Genomic DNA, 16,076 nt, shown 5'->3' with positions numbered 1-16,076 from the left:
TTTTGAATAGTTATCCTTCACATATTAAGTAATATCAAGATTGGGTTGAATGGTTCAAACAGTGTTAGTTTCACAGATCATCATGAGTAGCATGGTCAGGATGCGATTTGTGCTACGGCCGACGCCGGAGGAAGGATAGATGTTTGGGGGAAGCATGGGTCGATGGGATAGTTTCCTCTTACATGAGTTTGAAATGAAAGAGTAAGATGCCCACAGGACGAAAAAGGGGTTTTCGATCCCATACTAATCGAATCATGGCCATGTGGAAAATGATGATCTTTCTTTGAAGGTTCAATAGTATTCACTTTGTTTTGTTATTTACTTTAGTTTTGTTATTAATCATGACATTTAATTTGTTTTTCTCAACTTGCATCCATACTGGGCTGCGTCGGTAACACTTAGATACCGTTTCATTTGAAATTCACATGCACGTAAGTGCACTTAGCTGCGTAATATTACCATCACTATGCAAATTCTCATTAGTACTTCATTTTCAATGAACTACAGGAGGGAATGTAGAAGCGAATTGTGTTGCCTCAGGTCATCGTGACCTTAAGCTCACAATAATAGAGAACACAGAGCAAGCAGTTTTGGAGCCAGGTACACATTTTGGCAATAACAATGGCAGGAAACATGTGTTCGCAGGCGATAAGCCGAGTACAAGCCTTGAAAAACAAAATCATTAGGCCCACTCGCACGCAATCCGGTCACGAGCAAAGAACTTCCAGGAAATGTTATCAGGGCGTCCAGTTGTGCACATACATCCACACAGTGCAATGTTGAAACTATATAAACGCCCAGATTTGAATGGGAGTTGAGAAAAAGCCAGATGTGTTCTGTTGAAATGTTCAGCGCTGTGTTACGTGTACTGAGGACAGCATGTCAATTTGATCTTTGAAATAAACGCTTCTTCTCCCGTCCTGGGGCAATCAGATGATCAACTGAAGGTGTCCTGATTTTTGATTTTCTATCATTGAAAACCACCACAAGTTTAATATAATACAAGCCAGTGAATAGTTCCGTCTGAGATAAAAAAAAAAAAATAGTTGTTTTAATGGTTATAGAGTCAGATATGTGGCGGTAATGTTTGATTTATCTAAAGGTTTTTATCTGTTACTGTGTAAATGGGTTTGGCTGTAATTTAAGGACAGATTCTAATATATCTGCAGTGTGTGGACTATAAATCTGATAGGAGTTTAATTTTCTTATTGCTGTTTTGCACAATATGCTTAACTAAGTATTTTTTGTTGTTGAATATTAGAGATTTTGCAGATATATTTTTTGTCATGATGGGTTTACTGAGAGGCCCAAGATGCAGAACACAACGGACTCAGGGGAAAAGTTAACAAGTTTATTGTTACACAAGCACGTAGTAAATGTACAGTTTGCTGGTTCAGGCCTGGGGACTGGTTCACTGGAGTCTGTGAGGGAGACAGTTCAGTTAGCGTTGGCTTGGTTGGAATTGATCTTGAGAGATTCTGGTTTGTACCTTGAGATGCGTAGAAGAGACTTTGGGAGAGGAACTGTTGGGTCCGGAGATGGTTTGGTTCAGCAGAGTCCGATAACTGTTTCAATGTCTTACTTCTAGTGAGGGTGTTGACCTAGGTTTGAGTTCCCAGCTCTAAATCCAGAGCTGCTTGGAAATCCAGAAGATAGTCTTCAGGTTTGGCTCAGAGGGAAGGCTCGGCAGGTTAAGCTCTTCCAGAGATTCACAGGAGAAAAACAGGTAACCTGGAAGCAGAGACAAAAAGGTTAGAATCCAAACTGGACTCAGAGATAGCAAAGTTCTCAGGAGGTTCTAGGCTTAGGTGCTAACCAAACTGATTAAACACTGCGGCGTCGAGGCAAGGTCTGAAGACAGCTTAAGTACTGTGGTCCTCCTGATGAGATGATCAGTCACAGGTGTGCAGGCAGCTCAGCTCAGGAGGATCCACGGCGGACTCTGCTGGAGGAAGGTGGAACTTCTCCAGCTCCCAACAGTACCCCCCCCTCAACGACCGCCTCTTGGCGGTGCGGAAGAGGTAGACGGGAGGGAGCGCTCGTACTCCTCGATCAAGGAAGGGTCGAGGATGTAGGAACCAGGAACCCACTGGCGGTCCTCCGGACCGTAGCCCTCCCAATCGACGAGGTACTGCCATCCGCGACCTCGCCGACGGGAGTCCACGATCCGGCGGACGGTGAAGGCAGGATGTCCATCGACTTCCAGGGCGGGTGGAGGGGAGTCGGATGAAGGGCAAAGAGGACTCGAGATGACAGGTTTTACTTGGGAGACGTGGAACGTGGGATGGATGCGTAGGGTTGGAGGAAGTTGTAAACGTATGGCAGATGGATTGATTACCTGGACAATCTTGTATGGACCGATGAACTTGGGCGAGAGTTTACGAGACATCCCCTTGAGGGGAATGTCCCGTGTGGACAGCCATACCTCCTGTCCGACCGAGTACTCAGGGGCAGGACGTCTCTTGGTGTCGGCGAATCGTTTGGTCGTCTCAGAGGAACAATTGAGAGAGGTGATGGTATCCCTCCAGATGCGCTGGCAACGGCGGATGTGCTGATTGACGGATTGGACCGATATCTCTCTCTCGTCTGCGGGGAAAAGAGCAGGTTGATAGCCCAGACTGACCTGAAAAGGCGATTGACCGGTGGAAGCTGACTTAAGAAAGTTATGGGCGTATTCGATCCAGGTGATGTACTGACTCCAATCGGTGGGGTTATTGGAAGTTAGGCATCTGAGGGTTAACTCGAGGTGTTGGTTCATCCTCTCGGTTTGGCCGTTGGACTGCGGGTGATAGCCAGAGGTTAGTGATGACTTACAGTTTAATGCGGAACAGAATGCCTTCCAAACCTGGGAAATGAATTGGGGTCCACGATCAGAGAGAATTTCCTGTGGGATTCCATGGAGACGAAAAACGTGTTTGATCAAAAGCTGAGCAGTTTGAAAGGCCGTAGGAAGTTTTCTGAGAGGGATCAGGTGACAGGACTTGGAAAATCGATCAACTATGGTGAATATTGTAGACATACCTTGAGAGATTGGGAGACCAGTGACAAAATCGATTGCGATGTGGGACCATGGGCGCGTGGGCACTGGGAGAGGCTGTAGCAAACCTGAGGGTGGTTGGTGTGAAGCCTTATTTCTGGCACAAGTAGAGCAAGCCAACACATACTCTTTAACATCCCTGTGAAGAGTAGGCCACCAAAAACGTCTTGAAATCAGAGAGACGGTCCTGCTCACCCCCGGATGAGCGGAAAATTTGGCAGAATGCATCCATTGTATCAGGCGAGATCTGACAGACGAGGGGACATAGGTTCGGTTAGGAGGACCATTACCTGGGTCAGGTTCCGAGGCCAGGGCAGAGTTGATTAAATCGGTGATTTCCCAGGTGACAACTCCTACAGTACAAGAAGCAGGGAGGACAGGTTGAGGTGACTCGGATTGATCCACGGCGTATAGACGAGAGAGAGAATCGGGCTTGACGTTCTTTGATCCAGGTCTGTAAGAGATAATGAGGTTGAATCGAGAGAAGAATATGGACCACCTTGACTGACGAGGATTGGCTTGTTTTGCGGACTGGATGTAGGCGAGATTGTTGTGATCTTTCCATACAAGAACTGGGTGCTTTGCTCCCTCCAGCCAGTGTCTCCATTCGTCCAAGGCTAATTTGATGGCCAAGAGCTCTCGGTCTCCAACGTCGTAGTTCTGCTCTGCGGGAGAAAGTCTACGGGAGAAGAATGCACATGGATGAATTCGTTGATCCGTGTCGAGTCTTTGGGATAGGACTGCCCCCACGCCTGAATCTGAAGCGTCAACCTCCAGGATGAATTGTTTGGACGGATCGGGTTGGATCAGCACTGGAGCTCTGGAAAACAAAGTTTTAAGTTTATCAAATGCAGATTGAGCCTCGGGGGTCCATTGGAAGGTTCTCTTGGATGATGTTAAGGAGGTTAGTGGGAGAGCGGTTTGGCTGTAGTTTCTGATGAATCGTCGGTAGAAATTAGCAAAACCCAAAAATCTCTGCAGTTGTGTGCAACTGAGTGTGCAGCTGTTCAGAGGATCTCCATCTGAAGTTAAGTTATTTTCTCTGTGATATCTCTGTATCTAAGTAACTCTAACTGACTACTTTAAAACATAGCACCTTCTGCTGCACTTTTCTACTGAGCACTTGTCAGTTTCACACGGTTTTATTTCTGACAGCAAGAAGTAGCTAGCCTAGGCTAGCGCTAGCTTAGCATTGCTATGGCTTCTCTCTCTCCCTCCCTTGACTCTTTTCCAACTCTTCCTTCTTCCTCTCCTCTCTCCTGCTCTCTGTGTCAGATGTTCAGTTATTCCTCTGCCTCCTTTAGTGATAATGGGATGTGTAATAAGTGTAGTATTTTTGTAGCTTTGGAGGCGAGGGTGTCAGAGTTAGAATCCAGGCTTCAGGCTGTTGAAGTAGGCCCCCCACGTAGCGTCCCCAAAAGTGCCTGACAGCCAGGCGATTGGGTCCCCTGGTACGCAAAAGCGTAATCGGGGGATCTCGGCCCACGGGGTAAACCACCAACCCTTCCCCCGTTTCAACCCGGGGTTTTTTCCCCACCCCAGTGACACACCCCCCTAAAAGGGGCCCCCGGGTGTTTGGGCAGCTCCATAGTCAAAACGTGGCATTAGAGAAAACCAGGGCCCAAAGTAAAAAATGTTTCCCGGGGGCCCAGAACGGGCAAACTCAAATCCTACCTGAAACTACGGGCTAAGGAAAAGGAAAAATACGGGAAGATTGTTATTTCACGCTGGTGGTAATAAACAACCCGTTACGGGGATGGGAGGCACAAAAAATTTATTTTGGGCTTCCCCGGTGGGGAAAGGGTTTGGGCCAAAAAAAATGTCGGACCCCCGAAATTTTTCCCTTGGTCCCCCCCCTGACTACCAGGGGATGACATTTTTTAAGCCCATGCTTCCCCCCAATCGCGGGGTTGTCTAGGGGGTGCCCAAAAAACAACGGGGGGCAAATACTTTAATTTTTCAACCCCTTTTTTGGGGGAAAGCCTGGTCGTTTCGAGAGACGGCATCCTTTCCCCTTTTTGGAGGGTGCAGTTTTTCTTTCTGGGAAACCCTGGCCACATTTTTTTAGTCCCCCCCAAAAACCCGACCCCCCGGGGTGCAACCGGGAAGAAAAGATTTTGAAATTTAAACCACAAAATTTTCGCAGTTTCTCTACGGGTTACCCACTCAAACCTTCCATGACAGTGCCCTTGCCCCCGACCAAAACCCTAAAAAATTAGCAAAGGGATTCCCAAAGGAGTAAATCATGATAATCAAATTTAAAAATCAAAAAAACCCCCAAATTTTGGGGAAAAAATTAAAAAAATTTAAAATGGGGGGGGGTTTTTAAAACCATAAAAATTCGCTTTCCTCTAAAATTTCAAACTGTTAATGATTTTAAATTTTTAAAATAACCCACATTAAACTTGTTTTCCCTTTAACAGAAACCTGGCTGCACAAGGGGATTTTTGTGGGCATAAAGAGGCAACCCTTTTTCAAGCAAAAAAAAATTTTTTCACACCCCCCCGAAACGGTTGCGGGGAGGGGATTGCCCAATCCTTCTTTCGACTTACGTGAACCCCCCAAAAACCCCAATTAACCTACCCCCCCGAACTTTTAAAAAACCCCTTTTTTCCCCCTTACCAAACCGAAAAACCCCCAAACCGCCCCATTCCCCCCCCCCTTTTTTAAAAACAACCAAAAAAATCCCCAAAAAATGTAATTTTTAACACCACCCCCCATTTGACCAAAAGGGTTTAAACATTTAAATGATGGGGTAAAAAAAACGGGGGGATTTCCTTTTTGGGGCCGGAAAAGGAAAAAAAAGGGTAATGGGCCCCGGGGGGGGACCCCTAGTTGGGGGGGAAGGGGGGGATTTTTACCCCGGGGGGAACCAATTCACGGGGGCCAACTTCGGCTTATCTGTGGGGTTAAAACTCTCTCTCATAATTTAAGGGGCTTTTAACATAAAAAAACATGTTGCTTGGAAGGGGGGGATTACCCAAACAAATTTTGGGAGGGGTTCTCAAAATTTTCCCCATCAAGAACAAGGTATTTTCAAAAAGGGGGCTTTTGAAAGGGTTAAAAAATTAACTTTTCCCTTAACAAAAAACCTTCCTGGTTTTTGGGACCACTAAAACCCTAAATAACTCCAATCAGGATTATATATTAAAAACCCAATAAAACTCCCCCCTTCCAAAGGGGTTACAAAAAAAAGGCGGACAATATATATTTTTAACGGAACCTCAAAACCAACATGGGGCCTTTAACCCAAAAACTTTCTTTTCTCTCTGTTGCCACGAGCAGTGCTGAAATTTTGGGCAAAAGCAAAAGAAAAAACCCCTTCACGGAAAAAATGATTTTTTTTTCAAGCCCTCTGCGTAAATTTCCTTGACAACCCAGCCCTTTAAAAATGAAAACCGTTAAAAATATAAACGCCCCTTTTTTTAAAAAAGCAAAGCTGCAAAATTTGGGCCCAAAATTGGAAACTGGGAAAAAAATTCGCTTCCAACAGCGTAAGCCCTTCCAAATTCTTGGAAAAATGGGTTTATGCTGTAAAAGGCCCCTTTTTTTAAAAAGCAAGAGAACAATTCCCTAAAAGGGAAATAAAATTAACCAGGAATTTTTTTAAAAAACCCCAGGCCAAACTCACCCAACCCAAGCCGTAAACCCGGGCCCTTCCACCTGCCCCCTTAGCAGAAATTTAAATTTTATGGGTTTCTTTTTTAAAATAAAATGACTTATTAAAAAAAGATCATAACACTCCCAAAACCCGTTGAACCTGGGGAATTTCAGGAATCGAACCCCGGGTTTAGACGCTTTAAACCAGTTGAATTTCTTAAATTAGCAAAATTTTTGGGCTTCATCTAACCCTTAAAACCCTTTGAATTTAATCCCGCCCAACCGGGTTTTAAGAAAAAACCCCCCTTTAAACTCCTCCCCCATTTTTAGATGGTTTAACTTATTCTTTAAAAGGGTTTTGTATTTTAAAGCTTTAAAATTTGCTGTAATTAAACCTCCTTAAAAAAACCGCTCTTGCCCAGATACATGGCAATTAAACCTATATCCAATTTTCCCTTTCTTACCCAAAAATTTCTTAGAAAGTAGTTGCCAAAAAAAGTTTTCGATCCCCTTCCCCCATAATGAATTTTTTTAAAGAGTTTCAGTCTGGCTTTAGAGCTCATCAAAGCAAATAAACAAACTCTGGGGGGGAAAATCACTAATATATTTTTCATGGGCCCCAATAATGGACTTGTATTTTGTGCTCGTCCTGTTGGAATTTTTAGTGCCGGGATTTGGGTACCCGTTTTACCCTTTAAAATTCCTTTTTGAAAAAAAAATTGAATATTTTTTTTTTTTTTTTTTTTTTTTTGGAAATTTAAAAAAAACAGCACTAGGGCTGGGTTTTAAAACTTATCTATCTGATCAATTCATTTTGTTTAAGTTAAAAAAAAAGATTTCTTTAACACCTCAAAGGTTACCTGGGAGTACCACGGGATCATGCAAAGGAAACCCAAATTTTCCCCCTTTTCTTTATACATTCTCCCAATTGGAAAAATTAAATTTAAAAGCAGGGAAATTAAAAAACCACTGTATGCGAAAGATTTCCCCTCCATATCTGCTAAAAAATTTCCCCAAAAAAACAACCCCCTTTTCAAAAGATTACAGGCAAATTTTTTTTAAGACATAAAAACTGGATGACCCTTTAAATTTTTTGCTTCTGAATGCAACAAAAAAGAAATTATAGTCCCCCGGACCAAGTCTCCGGGGAAAAAAAAACGAATTTTCCCCGTTTACTTAAATTTTGGGTGGGGTAAACTTTTCAGATAATAAAGAAAAAATCTTGGTGTTAAATTTTTGATCAGACCTGTCATTTAAATCCCATATTTAAAAAGGGTTTCCCAGAAAATTTTCCCTTTTTTCATCTGAGGAACATTGCAAAAATTAGAAATATCCTGTCCAGGGGTGATGCTGAGAAACTAGTCCATGCATTTGTTACTTCAAGGCTGGACTATTGTAATTCTTTACTATCAGGAAGTCCACAAACTGTAGTTAAAAGCCTTCAGCTGATCCAAAATGCTGCAGCCAGAGTTCTAATGAAAATGAAAAAGAGAGATCATATCTCTCCTATCCTTGCTTCTCTTCATTGGCTTCCTGTTAAATCAAGAATAGAATTTAAAATCCTCCTTCTCACATATAAAGCCTTAAATGGCCAAGCTCCATCTTATATCAGAGATCTGATTGTTCCTTATGTTCCTAACAGAGCACTTCGCTCTCAATCTGCAGGTTTACTAGTGGTTCCTAGAATTTCTAAAAGTAGAATGGGAGGCAGATCTTTTAGTTATCAGGCTCCTCTCCTGTGGAACCAACTACCAGTTTTAGTCCGTGAGGCAGACACCCTGTCTACTTTTAAGGCTAGGCTTAAAACTTTCATTTTTGATAAAGCTTATAGTTAGGGTGGCTCAGGTTATCCTGAGCTATCTCTATAGTTATGCTGCTATAGGCTTAGACTTTTGGAGGACATAGGGACCCCCATTTCATCATTCTGCTTCATTCTCTCTCTGTTCTCCTATTCTGCAGAATCTGTTAGTTCAATCTCTAACCTTCTGCTCTCTCTGCTTTTCCTCAGAGTAGCTTTGCCTCGTCTGTTCCTGTTTGGCTGTGACGTCATCCTGGAAAAAAACATCAGCTGTGCTGCTTCTATCAACACCCTTGTTAATAGATGTTGGAGATCGGCCGGTTTTCCAGTGTGGTCCTGTTTCTCTGACCGTGACTGAGTGGATGTGCTCTCTTCGTCCTCTGGCATGGGAGCTGCCTTGGAGCTCGTCTGCCTGGCTGTGTGTTTCCTGGACGGGGCCGCCTTTTACAGCTGCTTTTTGTATCTCTGCTTCTGTCTCCTTGAACCCCAGTCGGCCTCGGCAGATGGCCGCTCACACTGAGCCTGGTTCTGCTGGAGGTTTCTTCCTGTTAAAAGGGAGTTTTTCCTCTCCACTGTCGCTACAAGCATGCTTAGTGTGGGGGATTGTATTTGAGTCAATGAGTCAATGCAATCAACTGGTTTTCCTTAGATAGAAAACTTTGTATCAATTTGACTGTATGATCTGGTTGAACTGTAAAGTGCCTTGAGATGACATGTGTTGTGAATTTGGCGCTATATAAATAAACTGAATTGAAATTGAATTGTTTACGGTTCTCTGGAACCGGCCACTCCAAAACTGCTTTTATTTTCTCTTCTGAAGGCTTAACCTGCCCGCCCTCGAGCACAAACCCCCAAAAAATTACTGAAGACTGATGAAACTCACATTTCTCGGCTTTGACGAACAGTTTGTTTTCCAGCAGTCTCTGAAGAACCAGGCGGACATGTCTCTTATGCTCTGAAAGATCCTTGGAATAGATTAGAATGTCATCTACGTAGACAAACACAAACACATTTAGGAAGTCTCTGAGAACATCATTCACTAAGGCCTGAAAGCATGCAGGGGCATTAGTTAGTCCAAAGGGCATCATCAAGTATTCAAACTGGCCCAAGGGAGTCTTAAATGCTGTTTTCCACTCATCCCCCTCTCGTATTCTGAGGAGGTGATAGGCATTCCTCAGATCTAGCTTGGTGAAAACAGTTGCCTCTTGGACAGGTTCAAAAGCAGAAGCGAGCAATGGGAGAGGGTACTTATTTTTGATTGTTATCGGGTTCAAGCCTCTATAATCGATACAGGGTCTTAGTGTACCATCCTTCTTTCCAACGAAAAAGAAACCCGCGCCCAAAGGAGACGAAGAGGTGCGAATTATTCCAGCAGCTAAGGACTCATTTATGTATTTCTCCATGGTTTCTCTTTCTGGTTTGGAGATGTTGTAAAGTCTACTGCTGGGCAGCGGGGCTCCGGGTAATAGCTCGATAGCAAAGTCGCATGGTCTGTGTGGTGGAAGGGACGTAGCACTGACCTTACTAAAAACAGGAGCCAGATCATGGTAGTCGGGAGGTACTGAAGAAAGGTCAGGGACGTCCATCTCCCCCCCACCTCTAGGGGACCCCACAGCGGGAGCTGCCGAACGGAGGCATGTTTCATGACATCGAGTGGACCAGGACTCCACATGACGATCAGTCCAGTTAATATGGGGATTATGTTTCTTCAGCCATTCGAAACCCAGCACCAGAGGGGAACATGCGGAGGGAAAAACAAAGAAAGTTATGGTTTCTCGATGATTACCTGAGATCAGAAGCTCAAGGGGTTGGGTTTGATGGGTTACTTGGTGAAGTCTCTTCCCATCGATTGCTGAGACACTAAGAGGCTGGGTTAAAGGAACTGTTTCAATTTGCAGCTGTTGGACAAGATTGGAATCAATTAAATTTCGCTCACAACCAGAATCAATGAAAGCAGAGAATGAGAGGCTCTGGTCCGAGAAAAATAAAGTGGCTGGAAGCATAAGGCGAGGAGATTTCTCAGAGTTATCATGGCCCGCCAAACTCCTCAGAACCTCTGACGGGCCCCGGCTTTTGATTTCGCTGGGCATGAAGCGATGAAATGACCACTATCACCGCAATAGATGCAAAGTTTGCCCAAAAATCGTCTTTGCCTTTCTTCAGGGGTCAGCCTAGTGTGTCCAACCTGCATGGGTTCGATCTCCGTTTCTCCAATATGTGTAGCCTGAACAGGCAAAGGGAGAGGCTGGATCTTAGGCTTCGGTCTGGATAACTGTTCTGTAGGAGCAGAAACAACAGTCACATTATTTGAGGCGGGGGCATAGGAAGACAACCCCTGATTCCTGTATTTGAGGCTGTTTCTAGCTCGGATCCGGTTATCCAGCTTAATTGTCAAATGGATAAGTTCCTTGAGAGTAGCAGGTTCATCGAGGGTAGCCAGTTCATCCTTTATATTTTCATTTAATGCCTCAAAATAGGCGCCCTTTAGAGCACTTTGGTTCCATCCGGAAGCTGCAGCCTTAACCCGGAAGTTAATAGAGAACTCCGCCACTGAAGAATTCCCCTGTTTGAGATGAAAAAGAGCACGAGAGTCAAGGGTTTGATCGGTCTCCTGGTTGAAAACTTGAGAAAACTCAAAGATAAAGTCCGAGTAACGACAATTTAGGCTTTCATCAGAGGCAAACCTGGCTTGAGCCCATGCCAGGGCTCTTCCTGTCAATTGAGATAAAATGAAAGTTATTTTCTTGTAGTCCGTGGGAAAACTGCCAGGAGAGTTCTGAAAAATTAGACGGCATTGAAATAAAAATCCCTTGCAGTCTTTTACATTACCGGAGAATTTCTCAGGTAGACTTGGACGGAACTCGGATGACGTCACTGCCGGTGACCTCGGAGGTGGAACTGGACCCGGAAATGGTTGAGCTGCTGGCGTGGCGTTAGCACTGTTCATATAGTTAGCGTAACTCTGGAGCATATGATTATGAGTATCAACCAAACGATACAACTCACGGAGGGTTTGAGTTTGTCCCTGGATTTGGGCATATTGCTCCTCCAAACGACGGCGGAGGTGATCTGCTGGGCCTTGTGTTTGGCCGCAGTGTTCTGTCATGATGGGTTTACTGAGAGGCCCAAGATGCAGAACACAACAGACTCAGGGGAAAAGTTAACAAGTTTATTGTTACACAAGCACGTAGTAAATGTACAGTTTGCTGGTTCAGGCCTGGGGACTGGTTCACTGGAGTCTGTGAGGGAGACAGTTCAGTTAGCGTTGGCTTGGTTGGAATTGATCTTGAGAGATTCTGGTTTGTACCTTGAGATGCGTAGAAGAGACTTTGGGAGAGGAACTGTTGGGTCCGGAGATGGTTTGGTTCAGCAGAGTCCGATAACTGTTTCAGCGTCTTACTTCTAGTGAGGGTGTTGACCTAGGTTTGAGTTCCCAGCTCTAAATCCAGAGCTGCTTGGAAATCCAGAAGATAGTCTTCAGGTTTGGCTCAGAGGGCAGGCTCGGCAGGTTAAGCTCTTCCAGAGATTCACAGGAGAAAAACAGGTAACCTGGAAGCAGAGACAAAAAGGTTAGAATCCAAACTGGACTCAGAGATAGCAAAGTTCTCAGGAGGTTCTAGGCTTAGGTGCTAACCAAACTGATTAAACACTGCGGCGTCGAGGCAAGGTCTGAAGACAGCTTAAGTACTGTGGTCCTCCTGATGAGATGATCAGTCACAGGTGTGCAGGCAGCTCAGCTCAGGAGGATCCACGGCGAACTCTGCTGGAGGAAGGTGGAACTTCTCCAGCTCCCAACATTTTTTATAAATACATTGTTTAGATTTACTTATATCTTTCTAACCCTTTTATAGAATAGAAAATCTCTTTATTGTTCCACAATGGGCAAATTTACAGCAGCAGAAAGATTATTGAAAATGGTCACACAAATGTGGACCTTAGAAAAATGTATAAGAATAACATAATAGGGAAGAGTTAAAATATAAACAATAAAATACTGTAAAGTGTTTTAACAATATAAAACTGGAGAATTGATAACCAATATGCATCTATGGACATTTTTAACGTAATTTGAAAATAGCAGCAACATCAGAGATGTGCAGAATGACAGCAGCAGGTTATTTAACTGACTAAGGTTTCTATCATTACATTTGATTTTATTTGTTCCTGCTCCCGGTGGTTGGAACCTTTATTCCACTCTGGATTCTTGTGAGTCTTTTTTCACTTTACAGTAAAAAATAAATAAATAAACAAACAGTTTTGAAAACTTTGGTTTTTATTCTTTTCTTGCTTTGTGTGTCAACTTTCACGGTTGCTAAGCAACATTGCCTATGGCGGTAAAACTCTTCCGGTCTTCTTATTTTCACGGACTTCCAAAGATCCAGTCGATGTAGACCGCATCCTTGGAGGACGCAGCCCTTTGAATTCGAAGAGAGCCATTGTTTCTCTGGTTGTTTCTGTCATCAGTCATCAGTGTTTGAGGACCTCTAGTGGAATATGGGCTGCACAGCACAGTAGTACACAGCAGAGTCAGTCACTGCAGCAGAGGAGATCAGCAGGTCCAGGCGTTTGTTTTCTATGTGAATCTGGAGTTTGGAAATCACCTTTGCTAGAACTGATCCTTTATGACCATGAGAGATCAGAAGCTCTGGAGGTTCTCCTGGATACTGACGGTACCAGAAGAAATAATCTCCAGTTTGCAGGTTGGGATAATTATAGGACAGAGTGACAGAGCTGCCCTCTAAGCTGGAGATCTCTGTTTTAACCGCAGTCAGTCCTTCACAGCGGATTCCTGAAGAAAAAGGAGTTTTAGTTTTTGATTCAGAAACATTTCTGACATTTCAGAACAAAAACATTTGAAACATCTAGAATCTGACCTGTTAGCAGTGAGGCGACCAGCAGAGAAAGTCCATAATAGTCCATGATGATCAGAGTTAATGTTTGAACTGTGTTGAATGTGGAAGTTTGTGTCTCTTCTATAGTTCAGTAACAGCTCAGCTCCTCCCTGAAGCTCTCAGCTCCTCTTCCTCCTGCTGAACAGACTCACAGCTTCTCTGCTTCTGATGGAAGAACTTCCTCTTGATCCAGAACATTTTGGTCACATGTTTGTCAGAATGGTTCTGATGTTTTGGTGGTCCAGACATTACTGAGTCTTTAATCTGGTACTGCTGCTGACGTGAAGGTTCCTGAAGATGGAACCATATCATGGCTGCTATGAGCAAATGAAGCAGAACTGGACTCTGGATGGGTTTCTCTCTGTAATTTGGTTCCTAGAGGAAACTGGCTATAGCTTTGGACTTAGACAGGACCATGCTGATTTCACAGCTCTCAGCTCAGAGTTTTTCTCTCCTGATTCGTAAAGAGAAAATGTTGCTGTTTGATCCTCTGCGGAAAAACTGTGTGAGATGATGGACAGGGAAGCAGCACTCCAGGCCCCCGAAAATGAAATAAAGCAGGAGCCTTCAGAGAACAAGAGGGACCGTCTGCTCATGGGATGAGAGTCAGAGTCTGATGATAAAGGATTATCCACACATAAAACTCTAGAACAGTAAAAGGAAGAGAGCCCTGTGGGAACAATGACACCAGCTCCATGTAGAGGGGTTCAAACATCCAGGGGCCTGTAGGAACCTGGGCCATGATGGGGCCAATTGGTAAATACTCTCCAACTTTAATGGAAACGCAGTTTAGTGTCACTAAAGGTGTGTTGATTCCGTCTTCACAGTTTCACTCCTTTTAGTGAGAGAACACAGACCTTTCCAGCTGTGCACTGCTAACTGTCTTTCTAACAGAAATGAGATGTTTAGTTTCTTAGAATTCATTGCAGCCCAAACAGAAAACCTTTTTGAGGAAAACCTCTCATTCATTCATCCATGACTGCTGCTTGTTCTAATGAAGATACATTTGACTGAAACCATTAGATGGATTAATTAATTATTAAAATGATAAGCAACGTGTTTATTAATCAAATGGAATCATGACCCAGAGTGATGGAGAGCAGAGTTCTCAGCAGGAAAAATAACCGGTTTTCAGCAGGATTTAAGACAAAACTCCATCCATCCATCCATCCATCCATCCATCCATCCATCCATCCATCCATCCATCCATCCATCCATCCATCCATCCATCCATCCATCCATCCATCCATCCATCCATCCATCCATCCATCCATCCATCTTCTTCTGCTTATCTGGGTTCGGGTCACTGGGTTAGCAGCTTCAGTAGGGAGGCTGGGATGTCCCTCTCTCCAGCCACTTGGGCCAGGTCCTCTGGGGGAATCCCAAGGTGCTCCCAGGCCGGCCAAGAAAGCTGATATTCATTCCAACTGCTTTGCCATCCTGGGTACATTAACCCACTGCATGCTGATGGCAAGGCAGGAGGGAGCCAGCAGAAGACCACATGATCTGCAGAAGCAGAGACAAAACCTGCTGGTCCCCTAACCTGAGCCCCTCAAGCCCTTTGCTGCATCTCAAAATCGTGTCTATGAAATAATGACAGAGGAAAGCCCATGCACTGCCAATAGGTTCAACTTATTGGCAGGCAGTTCGGGAAAAGCAATTAACCAGGTTGCTATAGAATAAGCATGAAATGTATAATAGTGAACATTAAATCTGTCTTCAAAATTGTACATATTTGACTTCAGAGTCTTTAATTATAATTATATATTTTTCGTAACATGACTAACTTTTACAGAAAATAACTTTACAAGCGCCATCTGGAGGATGTGTTGAATTATTTCAGGTTCTTGTACAGAGTTCTGGTGTTTCCTGTCACTGTGGGCCTCAGAGCACAGTAGTACACAGCAGAGTCTGACAGACGGAGATCCTGGATCGTCAGATTAAAAGATTTCTTGTCACCGTTGATGTCAGCTTCAAATCTCTCCTTGTTAAACTCTGGAGCTTTTTCTTTTGTTGATGCAATTTGTTTCAGCATGAACTTTGGGAAGCTGTTTTCTTCTTGTTTATACCAGAATAATCTTTGAGTACCACTGGTTTCAAAAATACATCCCAGTGTCACAGATTCTCCTTCAGCAGCAGCAACATGTCCTTCTGTCTGCGTCACTGAGTCTCCTTTACACTCTGAGGAAGAACAGAACATGCAGAGGAAGAGATGAATCAATAAAGATGATTGATTAAATGAAACAAAATAAAGATTTCTATTCAGTGTAAAGTAGGTATAATTTTTCATTGATCATTGTTCAAGTGTTTGAAGAGGAAACATGTCGAGCTTTCTATCTTACCAAAGAAAAGAGCAGCTAGAATAATCCACAGCCAATGTTCCATCTGTCCAACAAGGTTTAAATCAGCAGGAGAAACTAGCTGATGTTCAACATTCAGTCTGACTATTGTTCTCTTCACAGCAACACTTATTATTGACACAATGCTGGAACACAGAGCACAAGGAGAGCTCCGCCCACTGGATGATGGCGCCCTCTGGTGGAGATAGAAGGTGTCAATGAACAATAGAGCAAAAGGCTTCCAGCAGCTTGTTAGTGGATCAAACACATTTTTCAAAGTCCTTCATTCTTCCTGCTTTCAGCTCCATTTTAGAGTGATGACAAACAGAGGAAACGTGTCACAGAGATGCAGTGACATCATCTTCCTCACAACATCTGTTCTGTCTGCTTTGGTTCTTGAATTCCTCTGA

The 16,076-nt window shown here is 43.7% G+C and overlaps 2 long non-coding RNA genes and 1 gene segment (V, D, J or C); all 3 read right to left on the bottom strand.

Annotated features, from left to right (window-relative positions):
* Nucleotides 1–1,337: 1,337 nt before the first annotated feature.
* Nucleotides 1,338–1,601, bottom strand: LOC119778440. Its single transcript, XR_005280060.1, has 2 exons — nt 1,490–1,601; nt 1,338–1,421 (listed from the first exon to the last, which is right to left on the bottom strand). It is a non-coding gene; the product is annotated as an uncharacterized LOC119778440 (long non-coding RNA).
* A 9,989-nt stretch (nt 1,602–11,590) lies between these two features.
* Nucleotides 11,591–12,145, bottom strand: LOC119778441. The gene is made up of 2 exons (XR_005280061.1): nt 11,743–12,145; nt 11,591–11,674 (listed from the first exon to the last, which is right to left on the bottom strand). It is a non-coding gene; the product is annotated as an uncharacterized LOC119778441 (long non-coding RNA).
* A 3,001-nt stretch (nt 12,146–15,146) lies between these two features.
* Nucleotides 15,147–15,813, bottom strand: LOC119778439. The segment is given in 2 exon segments: nt 15,147–15,508; nt 15,670–15,813. Coding segments are annotated over 2 exon segments (390 nt in total).
* Nucleotides 15,814–16,076: the final 263 nt, after the last annotated feature.

Source organism: Cyprinodon tularosa, unplaced genomic scaffold, assembly GCF_016077235.1.
Source record: "Cyprinodon tularosa strain WSP-4 unplaced genomic scaffold, ASM1607723v1 ctg1330, whole genome shotgun sequence".
In the NCBI taxonomy this organism is placed as follows: Eukaryota; Metazoa; Chordata; class Actinopteri; order Cyprinodontiformes; family Cyprinodontidae; genus Cyprinodon; species Cyprinodon tularosa.
Note: the sequence above shows the minus strand (reverse complement) of the source record. Positions and strands in the feature narration are given on the sequence as shown.